The sequence below is a fragment of the Terrapene carolina genome, unplaced genomic scaffold (assembly GCF_002925995.2).
Source record: "Terrapene carolina triunguis isolate 2854851 unplaced genomic scaffold, T_m_triunguis-2.0 Scaffold58, whole genome shotgun sequence".
Classification (NCBI taxonomy): domain Eukaryota; kingdom Metazoa; phylum Chordata; order Testudines; family Emydidae; genus Terrapene; species Terrapene triunguis.
The window spans coordinates 40,604,394-40,627,120 of record NW_020664409.1 but is presented as its reverse complement, the minus strand read 5'-3'; the positions used below and the strand labels follow the sequence as shown (position 1 = coordinate 40,627,120).

The 22,727-nt window shown below is 43.5% G+C and overlaps 1 protein-coding gene across 1 annotated transcript in view; it reads right to left on the bottom strand.

Moving 5' to 3' along the window:
- The window catches only part of MEP1B (meprin A subunit beta), a 36,718-nt gene extending 14,257 nt beyond the window's left edge, over positions 1-22,461 (bottom strand). The window contains exons 1-8 of the mRNA XM_029914276.1: positions 22,405-22,461; positions 19,764-19,782; positions 19,541-19,591; positions 19,398-19,441; positions 17,924-17,996; positions 17,084-17,201; positions 6,180-6,358; positions 4,395-4,613 (exon numbers count right to left, since the gene is read on the bottom strand). Coding sequence (XP_029770136.1) covers positions 4,395-4,613; positions 6,180-6,358; positions 17,084-17,201; positions 17,924-17,996; positions 19,398-19,441; positions 19,541-19,591; positions 19,764-19,782; positions 22,405-22,461 — 760 coding nt within the window. The remainder of the gene's footprint in view (positions 1-4,394; positions 4,614-6,179; positions 6,359-17,083; positions 17,202-17,923; positions 17,997-19,397; positions 19,442-19,540; positions 19,592-19,763; positions 19,783-22,404) is intronic.
- Between the last annotated feature and the right edge of the window lie 266 nt (positions 22,462-22,727).

Below are 22,727 nucleotides of genomic sequence, written 5' to 3'. Positions count from 1 at the left end.
CCCGCCACAACTGGTGGAGAATGTGGGCATCGATCAGGGCCTGAGACAAGGATCCAGACGCCCAGAATAGACCCCGAGAAGCTTTTGAAATGGCTGCTGGAGAACCAGCAGCAGCAGGTGGTGCAACAGCAGCAGCAGCAAACGCAGTTGCTCCAGCAGTTAGCAGCACAACAACAGTTGCAAGCGGCGCGGCAACAAGAGCAGCAGCAACAGCTAATTCGAGAGCTGACAGACCAACAACAGGCTAACCAGGAGCGACTGGTTCAGCAGATGGCGACGCTGATAGGACAGGCACCGGGTCCTCCCCTAGGCGCCGCAGGGGGCAGCGCCAGTGAGGGGCTCGGAGGACTACCAGTGCGCCTAACAAAGATGGGGCCGGGAGATAACCCCGAGGCCTTCCTGGTGACTTTTGAGCGGGTTGCAACTGCCGTACAGTGGCCCCCCGCACATTGGGCCGCTATTCTAGCACCCTACCTGACGGGCCCAGCTCAAGCCGCCTACCGTAACCTCGATCCACAGGACGCAGTGGACTATTTGAAGGTCAAGGCTGCTGTCTTAGACCAAATGGGCGTCAGCCCGGAAACCTACCGCCAGCGACTCCATAGAGAACGGTACACGCCGGGAGCCAGACCACGAGCCGTGGCCCAGCGAATCCGCGACCTCTGTTGGAGGTAGTTGGAACCAGAAAGACGGACGAGTATTCAGGTAGCTGAAGCTGTGGCAATAGAACAGTTCCTGCAGACCCTTCCCACAGGGGGGAAAGAATGGGTACAAAGACACTGCCCCAGGACCCTCACAGAGGCAACCTCCCTAATGGAGGATTATCTGGCAGCAGAGGGAGAACCGAAGACCAGCCCTAAAGGGGGAGACCTGGGGGAGTGGAACCAGAACCTGGCCTGGGGGGCCCGTAAGGTGGACGGGGGAGGCCCCCGTCGATATGCCCAGCCATCAGGGACACACACGACCCACAGCGCCAAGGACCCATCCGGATCGGACCTCATAAGAAGTCAAGACGACGTGCCGGGGCGGCAGAGCAGCCCCCGCCACACCCCGACCGAAGAAGGGAAGCGGGACCGGTGCTACGAGTGCGGACAGGTAGGGCACTTCTGGAGGGAGTGCCCATACATGGATTGTAACTATGGACAGGTGTGGGCGATAGTCATACCGGTGAAAGAAGATGGGACGTCTACCTGGGCCTTGGTGGACTCGGGGTGTAGCCAGACGGTCATCTGGGCCAGGCTGATAAAGCCCTCTGGCCCCACCGGGGCCCCCATCAACCTGCAGTGTATTCACGGGGACGTGAAGCCATACCCCACCATCTGGGTGCAGCTCGAGGCTGCTTAGCACCGAGTGCGGTGTCTAGTTGGGGTGTCCCCAAAGTTGGCTTACCCCGTGATCCTAGGACGTGACTGGCCGGGCTTTGCTGACCTCTTGCAGGAGTGGGGTACGCAGCCTGGGAGGAAAAGTGGGGGGTGTGCTAGAAGGCCTGGATTATTAGGCCAACCAGTGGCGGACGACCCCCTAGAGGGGCCCTCAGGGAATCCAGAGATAGAGGAGGGGAGCCGAACCCCTACCGAGGCCACGACGGGAGAGGACCATGGATGGCTGGAGGTAGACGCCGACTTCCTGGAAGAGCAACGGGGGGATACCACCCTCAGTCGGGCCTGGGAGCAGGCGATGGGACCACCCGGGGAGGAAGACCGGCCCCAACGACGTCAGCAAGGACCCCAATTTGAGATCCATCATGATTTACTCTATCGGGTAGTCCAGGAACCACAGACGAAGGAAGACCTGTGCCAACTGTTGGTCCCGTGGCGGTTCCGACAGAACTTGCTCCACTTAGCTCACTCAGTGCCGTGGGCTGGGCATCTGGGGAGGGAGAAAACGCTGCAATGGGTAGCCCAGAGGTTCTTCTGGCCAGGCATCCATAGGGAGGTACGGGACTACTGTGCCTCCTGCCCCGAATGCCAGAAGACTGGCCCAAAAGGCGTACCAAGAGCCCCCCTTGTGCTCTTGCCGGTGATTGGGACACCCTTTGAACGGATAGGCTTGGACTTAGTGGGGCCCTTGGAGAAGAGTAGCTTGGGCCACAAGTATATCCTGGTCGTGGTTGACTATGCAACACGGTATCCAGAGGCGGTACCACTACGGTCCGCCACGGCTCCGGTCATCGCCAACGAGCTCTTGCAGATCTTCGCTCAGGTCGGCCTGCCGCGGGAGATACTAATGGACCAAGGGACTAATGTGACTTCTAGACTAATGGCAGAGTTGTGCCGGCTGCTGAATATCCGGGCGCTTAAGACCTCAGTCTACCACCCTCAGATGGATGGGTTGGTGGAGAGATTTAATGGCACCTTGAAAGCCATGTTAAGGAAATTCGTGGACGACGACCCCCAGCACTGGGATAAATTGCTCCCAGCACTCCTCTTTGCCGTGCGAGAGGTGCCACAGGCTTCCACAGGGTTCTCCCCTTTTGTACTCCTCTACGGGAGGAAGCCCAGGGGAATTCTAGACCTCCTAAAAGAAACCTGGGAGGAGCAGAAGACCCGCGTCCGAGGATCCATCCAGTACATCCTCCACCTGAGAGAGCGGCTCCAAGAGTTGGGAGCCTTCGCCCGGGAGAATCTGGTGAAAGTCCAACATAACTAAGAGGCGCAATACAACAAAGGGGCCAAGATGAGAAGTTTTGAGCCTGGAGACCATGTCCTCTTGCTGCTTCCTTCCTCCAAGTCTAAGCTGCTAGCTAAGTGGCAAGGCCCCTTCGAGGTGACCAGACACATTGGGCCTGTCGACTATGAAGTGCGGATGTCGGGGTGAAGGAAGGACACTCAGGTCTACCATGTAAACCTCCTCAAGGCCTGGAGAGATCGGGAAGGCCTGATGATTGCCCCGTACCCTCCAGAACCCGAGTTAGAGCCGTTGGCAGGGGAACCAGGGACAGCGGCCATAGGCCCGGAGCTTGACCCGGTCCAGCAGGAGCAGGTATGACAACTGATTTCAGCTTTCCCCACAGTCCTGTTGACACAGCCCGGGAAGACCATGCTGACCAACCACCATATCGCCACTGTCCCCGGCCACAAAGTGAGGGATGCCCACCGCTCACTCCCCAGGAAGATGTGGGAGATGGTGAGGAGAGAGCTCGATGTGATGTTGGCCCTGGGGGTGGTCGAAGAGTCGCGGAGCAAATGGCGGAGCCCCATAGTACTTGTTCCCAAGCCAGATGGAACGGTCAGGTTTTGTATTGACTTCCGCAAGGTGAATGCGATCTCGCGTTTCGATGCCTATCCCATGCCCCGGGTGGATGAGCTGCTGGAGCGACTAGGCAAGGCAGAATTCATCTCCACCCTAGACCTGACTAAGGGATATTGGCAGATCCCATTGACACCAGAGAAAAGGCAGAGGGGCGGCCACAAGGACTGGAGAGTGATGAGGCGCCGACACCCCATCCTACCCCTGCCACAAGGGGGCGCTGCGGTGCCAGGCCCGCCACAGACATTCTTAAATTTTAAGCACATATGTAAGTCCCACTGACCTCAAGTGCTTCATGTGCCTAAAGTGTGTTGCTGAACTGGGACCTAAGCAAGCAAAGGGATTTTTACTAGGAGCTTGTAGAATTTTAATGCTCATACTTATTGTAAAATGTTTTCTGAAACCATAATTGGTTTTTTTTTTAAACATAATGTCTAATGATGCATGATTTGCTTATTGTTGTGGTGAGGTTACCAAAAAAGTTATGATCTGCAGGCCAGTATATACTTATCTGAACTGGTTTAGCCAATCACAATTACATATTTTTAATCTCCTTTGATAATGGAACCATATACTATTATTCTCCCTCCCTTGTTTTCATTCCTCTTCTTGAATTACCTGGCCTATGTGCAGAGGTACTGGTCTCGCACTATCACCATGTATTTTCTTCAGAGAAACCCCCCGCCGTGTAATTTGATGACACACACCCTATATCTCCCAAATTGTGATAGGTAAGGGTGCAGCCAATGCAGATATAATAGAGACAGCAGAGATGTGAATTTTTCTACAGTGTCTATCGCAACTGCTGGGGAATCAAAAAACTTTGTACAGTAAAGCATGTCTTAAAAAAACAACCACCCAAGGGATAACACAAATCAGCTGCCTAGTAAAGGTGTTCTTTAACTAAAGGTCAAATAAAATTTTATTGGAAGCTTTGCATTGCCTACTAAACAGCAGGACTCCTGCAGGTGTGGTCTGTTATTTCTATCTGTCTTAATTGTACTGATATTTCTGGTGCTATTAACACACCCACTTTTCTAAACCGTTAGCTTCTCTTTTACCTGTGCTGGATAAATTTTTCTTGATTTCTTCCATATAATGGACAGAAAAAGCAACAATGATTCAAGAGAACTTGAAAAACTTACTGCAATTGTATAGGCGATTTAGCTTCTGGAGATCATAATCACTGAAATCCATTCGTTGCCCAATCACATCCATGAATTCTGGTATGTTAGTTACTATGGTTGGTTCAGTTCCATTCATGAATGCCGTTTTACTATAGTGCATCACAGAAGTGTAATCGTAAGGAACGTTCAGGGCGCTTGATGTTTTATCATCATATGTATTGAAATTGTGTTCTTTACCTAATGAAGAAAATGAAAGGAGAGATAAGTGATCAATCAGGATATAAAAGCAGACTGTACATATACGTATTTTAGGTAACTTTTATATTAAGAAAACTGTGTAATTTAAGGGTTCTAGGACTGAGTCATAGATTTTTTTTTAAGGGCAAAAGGGAGCACTATGATTTTTTTAGTCTGCCCTGCTGCATAACACTGACCATAGAATTTTACCGCATGATTCCTGCATCAAACCCACAACTTCTCATTAAACTATAGCATATCTTTTGGACCTCCAGTCTTGATTTCAAGACTTCAGGTGATGAAGACTCCACCACAATCCTAGGTAAGTTGTTTCAATGATTATTTACCATCACTATAAAAAAAATACTTTATTTCTGGTCTGAAATGTTTGTAGTTTCAGCTTCTGACCATTGAAACTTTTGACTTTGATGGTTTAATATAAAACGTCTGGTAACTCCCAGTATGCATGTTGCACCAGTAGCATACATGCAGGATGTCTGTTCTGTTTTCGGTTTGCATTGTGTGAACACATGGTGGTAGCTTGCTGTGAACTGATGGAATAGCATTCTTGGGGCAGAGATACATGGTCCTTTGCTTCAGAGCAGGGCAGGAATTGGGATACGTTATTGCAGGCATGACTGGGGCTGGCTCTTCAGCTGGCTGGCATCAAGGTTCTGGATCCCAAAAAGCTCCTGGCTCTTAGGGGACAGCTCCTCTCTAGCATAGGTGCTGACTCCATGGGTGCTCTGGGGCTGGAGCACCCATGGGAAAAAAATAGTGGGTGCTCAGTACCCAAGGATGGTCCTGCTAATGTGCTCCTCCCCTCCAATGCCTCCCGTGATCAGCAGTTCAGCAGCATGCAGGAGGCGCTGGTGGGAGAGGGGAAGAGCGGGGACAGGAAGAGGTGGGGCAGGGTGGGGCCTTGGGGGAAGGGATGTAGTGGGGGAGGGGCCTGGGGCAGAGCAGGGGTCGAGCACCCCCCGGGGAACTCAGAAAGTCGGCGCCTCTGCTCTCTAGTATCCTCCCGCTCATCCTCTAATGGACCTTGCTGATTGTCCTCAGTGTCGGGGGAGAGTGCAGCCGGCAGGCTCCATATGGTGTCTTGGATGGGTAGTGCTATAATTGTGTAGGACAGGGGTGGCCAACCTGTGGCTCCGGAACCACAAGCGGCTCTTCAGAAGTTAATATGCGGCTCCTTGTATAGGCCCCAACTCCGGGGCTGGAGCTACAGGCGACAACTTTCCAATGTGCCGGGGGATGCTCATTGCTCAACCCCTGCTCCAAAGTGCTCCCTTACTCTGGGTATTGCACCTGGCACAATGAGCCCCAATCCTGCACTGAGGCTTCCAGGAAATACCTTGATACAGATGATAATAATAATTGAGGTCTATTGCCCTAATTAGAGTCCCTTAACATTTATCTCTTTGGTGTGGGTAGTTGTTAAAATAAATAAATTGAGGTGAAGGAATTATATTTTTAAAACGCTACTGTAGCTGTATGAGATGTTACACAGATTAGTCTTCTCCATTGCCTTAAGTGAAAAGAACGCAAATGAAAATGGTTTACCAGACTGAATTCTGTCCCGCATTATGGAGACATAATCATCCCGGTCGGATCGTGATTGCTCATGCCAGAATCCAAGTGCATGAAGGAACTCATGTTGAATAGTCCCAATCCTGTCGCAGTTGGCTCCAATTGAGAGTTGCTGCTTCCCTTGTTGGCGGTTCCCTACAGAGGACCAGCAACTAATAATAAAATAAAATGCAGGACAGGTCTGAGAAATACATAACTGATATCCCCCAATAATCTTTTTAATCAGTCTGTTCTGACAGATACAGTTTAAATGTAAGAGTTACAAAGTTTTATGAAATAATGTGTTTGCTACACAGAGAACGCATTTCTTTTTTTCTATAATTTATTCTGGTTTAATATATCTGGAGTTAGTTCTTCAGACTTGTCCCTTCCTCTAATATTCAGTTTAGTGGTTTTCACTGTGTTTGTCTGTCTGGAACTTGTTTTGTTTCTATTGGTTTATTTCTTTAACAGGAAAATGTCACAATACTAATAACAGAAAGCGTTGATGAGATTTTCATTGATACTGCAAAAACCCCAGAAATGAGGAGCCACATAAAATTTTGCCAGAAAGGTGATTCCCCTGGAAAATTTTAAGAGACAACATTCAGGCCATCTAATTTATTTTTTTAATTAAGGATTCCCCCCCCCCCCTTAGTGAAATTAGTTGCTTGTGGAAGCTGCTGGCATTGGCAGCCCTGAAGAACGAAGCCATCTGTATAGCCTTAAAAATAGGGAGACAAGTTGAGTCAGGTAATATCTTTTATTAGACCAACTTCTGTTGGTGAGAGAGACAGACTTTTTGGTTCTGAAGGAACTCAAATATAAAATTGTAGAACTAATTGTGGTATGTAAAACCTAGCACTTAAATCAGCTTCTGTACCAGATGACTAGAGGATAGCTAATGCGACACCAATTTTTTAAAAAAGGCTTCAGAGGCACTCCTGGCAATTACAGGCTGGTAAGACTAACTTCAGTACCAGGCAAATTGGTTGAAACTATAGTAAAGAACATAATTGTGTTCAACCTATTGTGTTCCATACAGCTTTTGTAAAGGGGAATCATGTCTCACCATTAGAATTCTTTGAAGGAGTCAACAAACATGTGGACAAGGGCAATCCAGTGGATATAGTGTACTTGGACTTTCAGAAAGCCTTTGACAAGGTCCCTCACCGAAGGAAAACTAAACAGATTTATGCAAACTAAACAGTCCTGGGATAAGAGGGTAGGTCCTCTCATGGATCAGTGCTGTTCAATGTATTCATAAATGATCTGGAAAAGAGGGGGAAACAGCAATGTAGCAAAGTTTGCAGATGATACAAAATTACTGAAGATAGTCCAAAGCTGACAGTGAAGAATTACAAAGGAATCTCACAAAACTGTGTAACTGAGCAACAAAATGCCAGATGAAATTCAATGTTGATAAATGCAATGTAATGCATACTGGAAAACTTAATCCCAACTACACATGCTAAATGATGGGGTCTACATTAGCTGTTACTGCTCAAGAAAGAGATCTTGGAGTCATTGTGGATAGTTTGTGCAGCATCAGTCAAAAAAAGTTAACAATGTTGGGAACCATTAGGAAAGGGATAGCTAATAAGACAGAAAATATCATAGTGCCACAATATAAATTCACAGTATGCCCACACCTTGAATACTAGATGAAGTTCCAGTCGCCTCATCTCAAAAATGTTGTCAGAAATGGAAAAGGTACAGAGAAGGCCAACAAAAATGATTAGGTGTATGTCACAGCTTCCATAGGAGGAGAGATTAAAAAGACGGGAACTGTTCATCTTAGAAAAGAGAAGACAAAGGGGGGATATGATAGAGGTCTATAAAATCATGGATGGGGTGGAAAAAGTGAATAAGGAAGTGTTATTTACCCCTTCACATTACTCAAGAACCAGGAGTCACCCAATAAAATTAATAGGTAGCAGGCTTAAAACAAACAAAAGAAAGTACTTCTTCATAGAGCACACAGTCTACCCAGGGCCTACAATATTTTGGCACCTGAGGCCGGGAGCTCAAATGATGCCCCCTCGCTTGGGCCAAAACTTTGAAAGGTCTCAATTCTGTCTTCTTCCTGTTCTACTCCTCTCATGGTACTGCTCTGCTACCTACTTTAATAAAGGAGAACAACTTAAAATGCCTTGTTCAAAAATTTTAAGTAACATTTAACTTTCAAACACCTGAACAGCAAATGTAACTTTTCTTGTCTGCATAGTAAACACTGGCATTTTTATCTGTTTGAATAATCAAAGTAGTGCTTTCCGTGCCTTCTTGGTTGCAAAGATTTGAACTGCTTCCTGAAGGTCCACAGTCTGGACCAGCTCGTGCTCTATTGAGATGGTTCCAAGGCCAAACAGCCTCTCCTGTGTCACTGTGGAGTATAGATGTGTATTTATTAATTTCAGCTTGGAGAAGCTGCGTTCTCCACTGGCAACTGTTACAGGAAGTGTTAGAAGTACGCACAGAGCAACAAAAGCATTTGGAAAGAGGGTGGTCATCTTATTTGTGCACATATATTCCAGAACAGCCTTTGGAGTTGATCCTGCTGAAATGTATCTTGAAAGGGCTTTCAGTTCATCACCTAAATCACTCGCATCAATATCGCGCATGTCATCATGTGTCAACACTGTCTCTAGTGCCCTGCATTGCTGGTGTAGGTCTTCTTCAGGTATAGTGAGGAGTTTTGGAATATCATACAACATCCCAAATATACTGCTGTGTTCCTTGAGCTGCATGAAACCTTCTTCAACTGACTGTATTGCACAATCTAGCACCTGGTTAAAGAATTCAACTTTGAATTGTTGTTTGGGGTCTCGTATGGGATTATCCCGTACCTCGTAATCAAAATGTCTTCTTCTTCGGTGACTCTTGTATTCTTGAATGGGTGGGAAAATAGCTTCAGTGTGAAGTTCCTCTGCCAACTTCTGTGCACTCTTTAGAACGTTTTGAAATCCCTCTTCTGACTTGTAAGACTATAGATATGACTTTGCTTTGTCTAGTTGTTCCATTGTAGGAGCTGGATTTTATAATGTACTATGAGAATTAATGTATGATTGGATTTCATCCTGTCAGCCACCCCTTTTGAATAGCAGAAAGGAATGACAGACCAGAACAGGGATCGGCACGCGGCTCGCCAGGGTAAGCACCCTGGCAGGCCGGGCCAGTTTATTTACCTGCTGACGCGGCAGGTTCGGCCGATCGCGGCCCCCACTGGCCGCGGTTCGCCGTCCCGGGCCAATGGGAGCGGCGAGAAGCAGCGTGGGCGAGGGATGAGCTGGCCGCGGCTTCCCACTGCCCGACCCCTGGACCAGAACAATCCTTATGAGTGATTATGGTCACTCTTTTGTTTTAGAATAAGTTATAAAGCTACTATGGTTTCCTATATGTATTACAAATTAGGAAGTAAGAGACAGGATTCTCTATTGTATCTATGTTAAGAAGATTAGAGGAATGTTGAGGGCCTGAAGCCCCAATGTGAATTGTTTTAGTTATAAGATTTAGCAAGGCTTGATTTACAATGTATTCTGCTGAATATACAATACTGCTGTCTGTATACCTTTGAAGGTTTCTGTAAGAGATTGTTTGTGTGAATGAGGAATGCATTCATCAGGAAAAGATAAGGTGTGAAAGCCATCACAAATGTCCAGATGGTCAAGAAGAAGTGAGAGACTTGGAAAGACCAGGAGACAATCAGAAAACATCCATTGTATCCGATGTTAAACATGTTAGCAGCACTGACGACCTCAGAGGTGAGGCAGGCATCCCTGAAGGTGAGACAACAAATAAGAGATAATGATGGAAAGCCTGTCAATAACCATCAAATGATAACACCACTTAAGGACTGATGATTACAGGATGACATTGCAAAATGCATGGACTCAAATGGGAATTTACAACTATAAAGCTGGGGTGTTTTGCCATGGAACTCTGGGTTCAGTCCTGTAAAGCCTCGGAGCATCGGATCACGACCGACAGAACCCAGCTCCACACTCGTGCTCAATCTAACTGGCCATTAGATTGACTCTAGCTACAACAGACTGGTAACTATGAACATCACTGGCAGGACTGTGTGTGTGTGTGTGTGTGTGTGTGTGTGTGTCTAAAAAGCATATGCTAACTGTGGTATTCTCAATAAATGCTGTGTATTTACCTTCCTCTATAAAGATCCAGTATGCTTTGTATGAGCATAACACCATTGCTCCAGATATATCAAAGTCAACACCTTGGAGTCTCTTGCTTACAACATTTATTTCAAACAGTATGTCATGCCACAACATTAAGCCACACAGAAATTTGAAGTTATGTATGTTTCTGGTGATTCCATTTCCCTCTGCCACTGTTCTCCCATGAACAGTTCCTGTCATAGCATTATCCTCCATAATGGCAACTATGGCATCATCTATCTTCCCAATTTGGTGCTTGATAGGCTTTATCGCCTCCACTCGACTTTCCCATTGTGTGGCTTCAGTATCAGAGACTGCATTACTGACCACCATGTTCAGTGAATGAGAACTGCATGGGACAAAAAAAACTCAAGGGTTTAACTCTCAGATCTGTGTCTGCACTCCTCTGTTCTTTCCTCTCATGTTGGCACCATTATCGTAGCCCTGACCTCTCATGTCAGCTATCACAATACCCGTATCTTCCAACTTTTTAAGAAGCACATTTGTCATACCAGCTCCTGTAGTATCATCGATGTCAATAAATTCTAGAAAATGCTCTCTGACAGTCACCATTGAAGGGACATTTTCACTAGGTTCTGTTGTTGTTACAAAATGCACCATTCAAGTCATTTGTTCCATATGGCTGATGTCAGGTGTGCAGTCCAGAATAATAGAGTAATATCTTGCTGATTTCAGATCTGCCACAATCTTCTGTTTGACTTTTGTTGCCAGTAACTGTATGATCTCATTTTGAATTGTTTTTCCAATGTAGTGATGTGTGTACATTTCTTGGGTGGTGACTCTTCTTAGATGCTCCTGGAGTACAGCATCAAACTCAGCCATCAGCTCCACAATTTTAAGGAAGTTTCCATTGTTTGGCACATGCAGCTGATCTGAAGTGCCACGCAGTGCTAGGTTTTGGGTAGCAAGCATTCTCACAATGACAATGAGCCTTTTCAGAACATTTTGCCAGTAAAGAGACTCTGATGCAAGCTTCTCATGATGCTGATCATCTATGGTGGCCTTTAACCTTTGTCTCATCTCAAGCGCTTTCCACCTACAGAATGCTCTGTGGTGATTTGCTGCCTTCTCATGGCATGCCAGATTTCTAGCCAGATTTTTCCAGTCCTTTGTTCCTGTAGAACCCAATGTGGCTGGAACATTAGACTGGAAGAGTTTGCAACAAAAACAGTATGCAGCTTTCTGGGTTTTTGAGTACATAAGCCATGGCCTCTCCACTTTGTCACCATTGGGGATTTCACGCCAGTAATGTGTTGGATGGAAACTTCTATTTTCATTGTCTTTGGGCAACATGAAGTTTTTTCACTTGCTGTGGCCCATGCAGTACAAGGAAGTCCCTCAGGCTACTGCTCAAGTGGGTCCACAGTCCTGGATCATCTAGACTTAAGGAACTAAACTCAGCAGCAGCTGTTTTTTGCGCCTCCACCACACTCTTCTCTGATCTACACTTTTCTTCAGGAATGTGCATGGTTACATCCATTTGAGATGGAGATATGGATGCTGCAGTAGCTGCCAGGTCACCTGCACTCTGACTAACTGGAAGATCAGGCATCTCCTCACCACTCACATCCTCACTAAGCTAGAAGGCTCACCGTGAACATTTGTGTCTTTGTATCTCAGGAGAGCTCCTTCCTGCTTAAATAGAAAAGCTTCCTTTGCTTTCTTTCTTTTTCTGAATGATGCCCCAGAGGGGCGTTTTCTTCTTTCACTCATGACTGCTGTTCTGTGCCAGCTATAGTGGCTCTCAACACTCAGTTGAAGGGGACAAATAAGCAGGCTGGTAGCAGGGCCTGAGTGAGGGAAGATATCAGCGTCTTAAAGGCCTAACTGGCTCCTACTACTTCAGTTGACTGCCTGTTCTCAAGTGGGTTCAGGGAAGCAGCAGGAAACAGGAAGCTCCCTGAGAAGCTGGTGTTAATCAGTCCAGGCTCCTGGGGGTGCTCTCCCTGCAGCTCCTGCTGCTTTCTGTTATTCCCTCTCACCTTTTCTCCTGCCTGCCTGTTATGTCTCTTGTGCCCTCCTTCCTCCAGCACAGCACTCCACCATCTCTGTGCATCTAGAGCAGAGAGAATACATATGCACCAGCAGCAGACACAATTTTCTACACTCTGGGTCCTAGTGGCACCCTCCACACACATTCTGGCACCTGAGGCGGCCACCGCATTTTGTGTCATGGTAAGGCCAGCCCTGAGTCTACCTGTGGAACTTGTCATCATTGGGTTAAAAAAATAATTAGATAAGTTCCTGGAGGAAAAGTCCATCTTGACTAATTGACCCCTGTGCTCTGGGTGTCCTTAAGCCTCTGATTGCCAGATGCTGTGACTGGATGACAGGGGGCCACTTGATAACTGGCCTGTTCTTTTAATTCCTTCTGGGGCACCTGGCATTGGCCACTGTTGGAAGACAGCTGGGCTAGATGCTCCATTGGTCGGAGCCAGTATGGCCAGTCTTATGAGCTTACACAGAGCTGTTCTTCCGGTCAGCAGTAGTCCAGCTTCCTGACAATGTGCTGCAACCTTTACCTAAAGAGAGCAGGTAGTTCCTCAGTCGTCGAGTTCTTGATCTCTGTTATGATCTTGCTAACAAGAGTGTGAAGTGTAACGATCGTTTGTGATGTGGAGACATTTCCATTAAGAACTGACTGAGACCATCAACTCATTTCACACACAACAGCAATCAGATGGTAACAATTTTCTTTTGTTACTGATGTCATTTGAATTTAAAAAGACAACCTAGACATTAAAATACTCCATATCCCATTATTAATCTGAAACACCTACTTCCCCACCTCTCAATGCATCTTTTATGGAGGCAAGCAAATCAGATACATGTATGTAAAAGAGGTGATTCATCAAATCTTTTCTGGGGTGATAAAGTTTTATGGATCTGTTTGTCATCCCCATGAAGTTTACGCTGCTGCCCAAACTACACCCTTTAGACTAGGGTTATTTAATCTGCAGACATTGGAGACTTGACTGAAACAATCAAAGTTATGTAGGACAGAGTGAAAAATGATCAGTTCTTGCCTTTTTTACCCTGTCCTATAACAGAACATGGGCACACAGGGAAACAAAAGGGCAGTAAGGATGGAACCAATTTGAAAAAGTACCTGTTGAAACTTGCCAGCCAAGAGGCTATAAAGTCATATACTTTAGCTGCATTTTTTTAAAGTTTATGACTATCAATAACTTTTACTGATAAGCTAATCAAAATGATAAGGGTAATCAAACTAACTGTGTAAGCATATAAGGAAGGAATTTCTCCTTAAGCACGGCATTGCATAACTTAGCAATGAAGGCTAGATACATTACCAGACTAGATGGGCCAATGCTTTTGTCTGCTATGGCAAATTCACCTCTAATAGAGGTACAAAAAGGAACATAATGACAATTGGACCTCTAACATAGTGAATGCCACTGAAAATGAGGTAGGATCTGAGTCTAAAATAGGGAAAGAACAAGTCAAAAATTACTTAGACAAGTTAGATGTCTTCAAATCACCAGGGCCTGATGAAATACATCCTAGAATACTTAAGGAGCTGACTGAGGAGATATCTGAGCCATTAGCAATTATCTTTGAAAAGTCATGGAAGACATTCCAGAAGATTGGAAAAGGGCAAATATAGTGCCCATCTATAAAAAGGGAAATAAGGACAACCCGAGGGATTACAGACCAGTCAGCTTAACTTCTGTACCCGGAAAGATAATGGAGCAAATAATTAAACAATCAATTTGCAAACATCTAGAAGATAATAAGGGGATAAATAACAGTCGGCGTGGATTTTTCAAGAACAAATTGTGTCAAACCAACCTGATAGCTTTCTTTGACAGAGTAACAAGCCTTGTGGATGGGGGGAAGTGGTAGATGTGGTATATCTTGACTTTAGTAAGGCTTTTGATACTGTCTTGCATGACTTTCTCATAAACAAACTAGGGAAATACAATCTAAATGGAGCTACTATAAGGTGGGTGCATAACTGGTTGGAAAATCATTCCCAGAGAGTAGTTATCAGTGGTTCACAGTCATGCTGAATGGGCATAATGAGTGTGGTCCGGCAGGGATTGGTTCTGGGTCCTGTTCTGTTCAATATCTTAATCAACTATTTAGATAATGGCATAGAGAGTACACTTATAAAGTTTGTGCATGATACCAAGCTAGGAGGGGTTGCAAGTGCTTTGGAGGATAGGATTAAAATTCAAAATGATCTGAACAAACTGGAGAAATGGTCTGAAGGAAATAGGATGAAATTCAATAAGAACAAATGCGAAGTACTCCCCTTAGGAAGGAACAATTAGTTGCACACATACAAAATGGGAAATGACTGCCTAGGAAGGAGTACTGTGGAAAGGGATCTGGGGGTCATAGTGGATCACAAGCTAAATATGAGTCAACAGTGTAACGCTGTTGCAAAAAAAGAAAACATCATTCTGGGATGTATTAGCAGGAGTATTGTAAGCAAGACATGAGAAGTAATTCTTCTGCTCTACTCTGCGCTGATTAGGCCTCAACTGGAGTATTGTGTCCAGTTCTGGGCACCACGTTTCAGGAAAGATGTGGACAAATTGGAGAAAGTCCAGAGAAGAGCAACAAAAATGATTAAAAGTCTAGAAAACATGACCTATGAGGGAAGATTGAAAAAATTGGGTTTGTTTAGTCTGGAGAAGAGAAGACTGAGAGGGGACATGATAACAGTTTTCAAGTACATAAAAGGTTGTTACAAGGAGGAGGGAGAAAAATTGCTCTTAACCTCTGAGGGTAGGACAAGAAGCAATGGGCTTAAATTGCAGCAAGGGCGGTTTAGGTTGGACATTAGGAAAAACTTCCTAACTGTCAGAGTAGTTAAGCACTGGAATAAATTGCCAAGGGAAGTTGTGGAATCTCCATCATTGGGGATTTTTAAGAGCAGGTTGGACAAACACCTGTCAGGGGTGGTCTAGATAATACTTAGTTCTGTCTTGAGTGCAAGGGACTAGACTAGATGACCTCTCGAGGTTCCTTCCAGTTCTAGGATTCTATGATAATGATGAAGTTTATTAAACACCATTGGCTAAATCTTGAATTCTTACTGTTGAAGTCAGTGGGAATTCAGAAGTCCAGGATTTAGCCCTATATGGTCTTTTTGATCTGACTGCTAAAACATCTGGATTTATTAGCATGGAAAATTCATAGGTCTAGGACCATAGATTCATAGGTTAGGTTCAGCCTTTCAATGCCTAATGTTTAGACGTTCTGCCAGCTAGTGGAGTCCACAACTCTGAGTTAGATGTCCAGGCTCCCAGTCCCTGTATAATGTATGAGGAGAGTTAGGTGCCAAGAATAGGATCCACCAAAGCCCAGCATGGTACTGAGTGGGGAGACGCCTAAGCTAACAAGTAGAAAGTGCAGAGGAGAGGATTGGTTGGCCTAAGCCCCACTCCTCAAAAGGAGGTAGACATCTAAAATAATACCTGTTCCACTTTGTATCAATAGTCATTAGAACAGGGCCTGGAACGTGGATCTCACACATCCCAGGTGGGATGGGTAGTTCCAAGAGTCATTGTCATTGTCTCTCTGGCCCAATGCCTTAAGTATTTCATACAAGGTGGAAGAGATTCAACAGGAGAGACTGAGAGACAGGCATCCCTGAATACTTTTTAGTGTAGTGGTTAGGGCAGTCACCTGTCAGGTGGGAGACCTCACTTCAGATTCCTGCTCCACATCAGACAGGGGTGGGATTTGAACCTGACTCTCCTCCCTCCTGGGTGCATGTGCTAATCATTGGGCTAAAAGTTACAAGGAGGTGGCACCACTAATAGTGTTTCATGTGAAGCCCGATCAACTAGGCATGCTCTCAATATGCCTACTGGAATGGGCCCGACAAGCAAGATAGATGGGGCAATGCCTAGTTTGAAGATCTTGCTGGGGAATGGATGTGAGCTGGGTATGAGGACTGAAGTGGCTGTGTGCATGTCCAGTGGCTGAAATTTAGGTAACTACAGGGTTAGGTGGCAGCTGAGTGGAGGTTTTGAGGCTCTATATTTTGGAGTTAGGTGCCTAAATCCCTTTGTGGTTCTAGCCCATAGCATTCAGATCACACTTGCACCTTGGTGGTTCACAGTTAGTACACAGGTCTATAAAGTAAAATATTTATAGTGATAAATAGCCTGGGGCTGACTTTGTATTATTTTCCAGACACAGGTGGGAGTCAAAACAACCCTGCTATGTCACTACCCATATGTAATTCCCTTTATTATGGTTGGAAATTTTGCAGTCCTGCAGTCTAGGCTATGGCATTCCCACTGTGGGGAATTTTTTTTTTATAAGGCAAATTTAGTATGAGAACATGAGAACAGAACTTCATATGCTCAAAGGCCAAACAAGAAAAAATGATTTGATCAAATAGCTTGATTTACCATGAAAGGTAAGGTACCATGTCTGTTAAGGATTCAGTTCTGTACTCAGTTGCATTGGTACAACTTCCATTGGGTCCTAGAGTGTTTGTTTGCAAACAAGTATAATAAGGGAAAACTTAACCTTTACCAAGTTCATACCACGTTTTGGACTATTATAGTTTCCAATGTGTAAAATCTGAGAAATGACTAGGTTGAGATACGGAATTATATTCAGTTCCCAAGTATGTTTTGGAGAACATACTAATTAGTGCACATAAAAATTGGCCATTTTGCCAAATGGAATGAGAATTTGTCACATTTTTCCTCTTACCCACTGCCCTTGAACACTGATATATAATTTTTTTCTCCTTCCCAAGGTTTGAAGTCGATACAGGTTTTTAGGCGATACCGTTCAAATGCTTTGAGGATAAGTCCTTTAGCATTCATTTCTGTAAGGGAAACAAATAGCATTGTTATAAATATAAGGCCAAATCCTGAGGTCCTTGCTGAGCTTTTATAGACCTCACTCTGACAAACTGCTATTAAAATCTTGGAGTTTTGACAGATTAAGGATTGAGCAAAAATTCAGTAAAGGCCTAAGAATCTAGACTGCTGGAAAATTGGATTCTACCTTTGTTTTGTTTAAACATAATACAATATGTTTCATGGGTGATTTTCATGTATACAATATAAGATGATGAGTACATAATGCTTGATCCTGACAGTTGCTGAGTGCTCTCAACTGCAACTGACTTCAGTGGAGTTTATAGGACCAAGGATTGAATAAAAACTGAGTAAAAACCTCAGATTTCACCCAGAGCAAGTAAAGGGTTATAAACACCTCACTGGCATTGTTCAGATCCTTGAATGCTAGCAATACATCTGGGTCATCTCCTCCAGGAGACTTACTTGGCTTAAATCGGTTAATTTTTTCCTTCATCTATTCATATCCAAACTTTTGGTCACTCTGAACCATGCAAATAGAATAGTGAGATTCCCTAAATTAAAAAGATCCCCAGTAACTTTTTTCTTTCTTTTCACTTAATGCAGTGTCATACCTTAGGCAGATGACTTTAAAAACAAACTTGTATTTAAAACTAGTGCAACTTTTCAACCAAAGCAGACACTATTATATTTATTTATGTATTTATTTTAAAGGCAAATACGGTACCCAGGCTATCCTCAAGGACATATGGGATGGTGAGGGGCCACCGATAGTTGTCACCAATAATGGAGTTTCGTTCCTGTATTTGAGAAGAAAAATAAATGTAAAGAGTTCAAGTAAGGGATGACATAGGAGTAGGTAGTAAAAAGAAAATTTAGTAGCTCTAACCTGCAAGTAAGAAATATGTCTCTTATGAATCTGTGTGAGTAGTTGAGAAATAAGCCTAGGAGCACAAATGCTGAGGAAGATGGCTCAGTGGTGTAGGCTTCAGGTTTGAAATACTAGAGACCATAGGCACCGACTCTATGGGTGCTCGCACCCATGGAAAAAAAATGGTGGGTACTGAGCACCCACTGGCAGCCCCCTTATCAGTGCCTCCCCCTCCCCCCAGAACCTCCTGCTCACCATCATCAGCTGTTCCACGGCGTACAAGTGACGCTGTGGGGAGGGAGAGCGAGGTCGGGGTGTTCTCGGGGGATGGAGCAGAACGGGGCAAGGCAGGGGCGAGAAGAGGCGGGATGGGGATGAGATCTTGGGGGAAGGGGTGGAGTGGGGGTAGGGCCTATTAGAACATTAGAAAGTTGGCGCCTATTCTAGAGACTTCCCAGGACCAGAGTTTCAAATCCCAGCAGGGTCAGCTAAACCCTAAGTTCCTTGACGTTTATAAGGGTCTATCTTTCAGTATATCATTATAATATAAAGTCCTATCTACTCTGCCTGGAAATTAACAATCCCATGACTCTTTTCATAAGTGTAGAAATTTGTTCCAGTGGCCTTTCCTTACTGTCACTGATGTACCATGTGCAGATTGATTTCCATCCTCCATCCCAGAAGTAATTCAGTAGTGACTAATAATCATCTGCTCCCATTGAATTAGATGGCAAAATTGCCATTGACTTCAAAGGAATTAGGCTAAAGTAGATTGTCAGGCATTCCCACTGGGATTCTTTGAGATATAATGCATTAAATAATGCAGTGATTTTTTGAGGTGAATAGGGATACTAGAGGGATGTTCTAAAATGAGATGCTAATCAAGGACCTAAACTTGAATGAGGAGGCAACTCACATGAGGAGGAAAGGTTTGCAGGGAACAGTCTGAAGTTTCATATACTGACAAATATTGTGCAGAATTGCAGATAAACTAAGGATATCTCAAGTACTCCTGTCTGCATGTGATTAATGCCAATACTCTTAAAACTACAAGTCGAAATCACAGTAAGGGAAATAAGAAGTTTATTACATTGATCTAATGGCTGAACTGATTTTTATTCTAGTTAATGCTTCTGTAAATGTACATGACTCGTTCATTATCTATGACATTTATACAAATACATTCCCAAAGTATTTCAATTTATTGTTACATAAACAACATTTATGGCTAGTTCAAGCTGGATGGGCTGGGCATGTTCAGATCAGCCGTGCTTTATATTACATAAGTCAATGACACATTTCTGTTTTTATATTTTATGTTTGAACTCACCCCATCAAGTTTGATATCTCCCTCAAAAAGGTTCAGTCCTAAAGCTAAAAAGTAACAGCTGATTAACATTCAGACATTGTACTGATCTCTCACTGTTACAATGAAACTTTCAAAATTATGAAAAAGAAAAATTAAAAAATAACCTTCATTGATGTCCAAGACATCTTGATCAATTCCACCATCTACATCTACTTCTGAAAAACAAAAGACAAGTGAGATAGGACATTAGTCTTTGCTATTATCTTTATGAAGTGTGAAAATTAACGTAATAATAGTAATTATAAATCTGTCCCTGCTGTGCTTATGAGCAGCTGTTTTTGTTGGCTGTCTTCAGTGCACTCGGACAGAACTCTAAACAGAACTCACCAAATGACTCTGGAGTAGGCTAGTGAGGGAGAAAAAAAGAGAGAGATTATCAAGATACACAAAATGAAATCCTACGAACATTATTCTTTTAATAATATTGCAGATCCAGCTTGAGCTCAACTAACAGCATTTATTGCTGGCCACTTTGAGTGTGCTTTAATAGGCTACAATCAGGTTGCACTGGGAACCATGTGGCTGTTTGTGTGTGTGTGCCTGCACTCAGATGTTCCAGTACAGAGTATAGACTAGATAAGCCAAGAGATCCTTTCCAGCCCAATCTTCCCTGATTCTATAATGTCAATAGTCCTCCATTAAGTACTAAAGTTTTATGGCATTTATGTCCTACCATCACATAAATCTACCTTTAAAAAATGTTATTCCATAGTACAATGTCTAACAGATACACGTATACCATGGGAATGATACCAAAGAATTTTTACAGACTCCATCTGCTTTTGAAGAATCCGATCTTGTAAACTCTTACTCACACATGTAGCCCTCACTTATATGGGTAAAGACTACCCACACACAAGTAAGGGTTGGCAGGCTCCAACTCAGCTTCCATCGAATACATAGTTGTCATCCTGTGCATTTTCCTAGGCTTATTTAATTTTCTTTTACATGGAGTCTGATCCAATGTCCATTGAAGTCAGTAGGAGACTTTCTAGTGTCTTCAATGGGCTTTAGATCAGGCTCTCAAGTGGCCAAATCAGAGCAGTTTCATTGAGAGGAGTAAATGAGTGCAAGGTGAGGATGAATGTAAAGAAATTAAAAAAAAAAACAACCCTACTAATAAGAAGTGTTCCATGTATTGGTTTAGAGGCCAGAGACTGGTAATGAAAGAGTATAATTTGCAGCTGGACTGAATACACAGAGGAGCCAATTTATTTCCAAACAGCATAAAATCTCATAATTCAATTAATGGTGATCTGATTTGAAAGTAATTAATAATTGCCTTGATAGTTAATCTGACTAAAATTAATCCCCCAAGAATGATTTAATTAATATTGTCAGTTTTATGATGGTTTATCCAAAAATTGAAATAACAGTTTCTATAAACATAAATAAAAAAAAAAGCTTTATCCAAAGTGCTGAATACATTTAGTGCCATTAATAAAAGGTAAAGCATTTCTGTGGTCGCTATGATTACAATCACAATGCCTCCGGGCTTCAAAATCCATCATGCAAACAACAAATACATCACAAAGCTAATTTTTTTTCAGTCCCCGGACAAGATTTTCCAGCTGCATCAAAACTTTCATAAGTAGAACCATAAAACAATTTAATTGATTCCACCCTATACACTCCTGGTGAGTAAGAAAAAGCATGAGTGGGAGATTATTCAAATACCAAATTATTTCTAATTCCTCATGTAATCAAATCCAGCCCAGGTCAGCAGTGACTGAAAACTGTCACCAACTGATGGCTTCAATGTTGAAGGAGTTGGTGTTTTCCTGCTAGATAGGGTCTAATCCTTACTCATGGCTATGGAATCCAACATGTCCCAGTGAAATTACCTATTTTAATGGGGATACTTCTGCGTGTAAAGATTACTCAGGGGAGCACCAGCTGCAGGATCCAGCGCAGGTGTCCATAGCCTCAAAGCCAACACAATTTACCAGAATTCCAGCACCTACTATTTTATGAATAGCTACAATTTTGTACATTTATAACAAATTCACAATTAAGAATAACACTGCTAGCTGACACTAATTAAGGGTGTGTCAAGGAGAAATCAGTTAGTCCACTGAATTACTTTTTTAAAATCTAAACGGAAGACGTTTCCTCTTTTCTGAATAATTTACCGTTTGTGGTTTATTCAGCCTAACTATGGGAAACACTTTGAGGCACGTGAATGATGTTATATACATTAAAATATAAGGGGGCCAGATTCTGCCACCTTAACTCATATTAAGTAATACATTGCTCCATGAGTTGTCCCAGTGGTACCGACATGAGAAAAGGTACCAGATCCTGGCAAAGTAATAACAGTGTAATCAGACTCCACTTCCATCCACACGGTGTTTGTCTGACCCACAGATTCAGAATATTGTGTGCTCCAAATTCTTGCGAATCACACTGGGTCTTATTCACAGAAGTGGGAAAATACTGCATTTCTCTGGAAAAATATAAAGCATTATACAATTTCAAAGTTGCTATTGTTGTACGTTGTCATAAAATAGCTCACCACAGGTTGGGGAAGCTGCTAGTACAGCCAAAGAAAAGCATGTCCAGCTTGACTAAGAGGGCATTGACTTCATTGACATATTTATTATATTAAACAAAATACTTGATATCACTATCTGTATTCCAAATAGTAGAATAGATGTTACCACTTACCCTGGTCCCAGTGCTGGACTATGTATGCAGCCAAAATTGCTATAGAAAAATCAATGGTAGTTCTGCCTGAGCAAGGAGTAGTAGGATCAGGACCTCTAGATATACAGCTGGACTGATTATAAGTAGCAGCAATAAGAAATCTACTCAGAAAACAAAATGTTCTGTGCCCCTCCTCAATGTTCTTAACAATTGGAGAGAAACCCTCATTTGCAGGAACTATATGCATCAGTTTTTCTTTTTTTCACAAGCTTGTCATGACCTATATTACAATTGAAAATGTAAAGATTCTTTGTTTTCTTACCAGACCACAGCCAACCTGAAGAAGACACCAAGTCAGGAGCAAAGGCATAGACAACATACCCATCTTGCTTTACTCTGCGAACGGTTATGGACTCAATTGCAGAGCAACTTTCTAATTAAGGAAGTAAATTTAATACTTCAGAACCTTTGCCCTGGTATCTGTAGCTAGCTGTTTTGTATCTTTATCGTAAATTGTCCAATCAGTAAAGTCTATTTCTTTTATCAGATTTATTATCACCATACGTGTGTTCACTGAGATCATTAATGCATATTTTACAAGTAACTTTTCCTTATGAAAAATAAGAGTAATAATACTTAGCATTT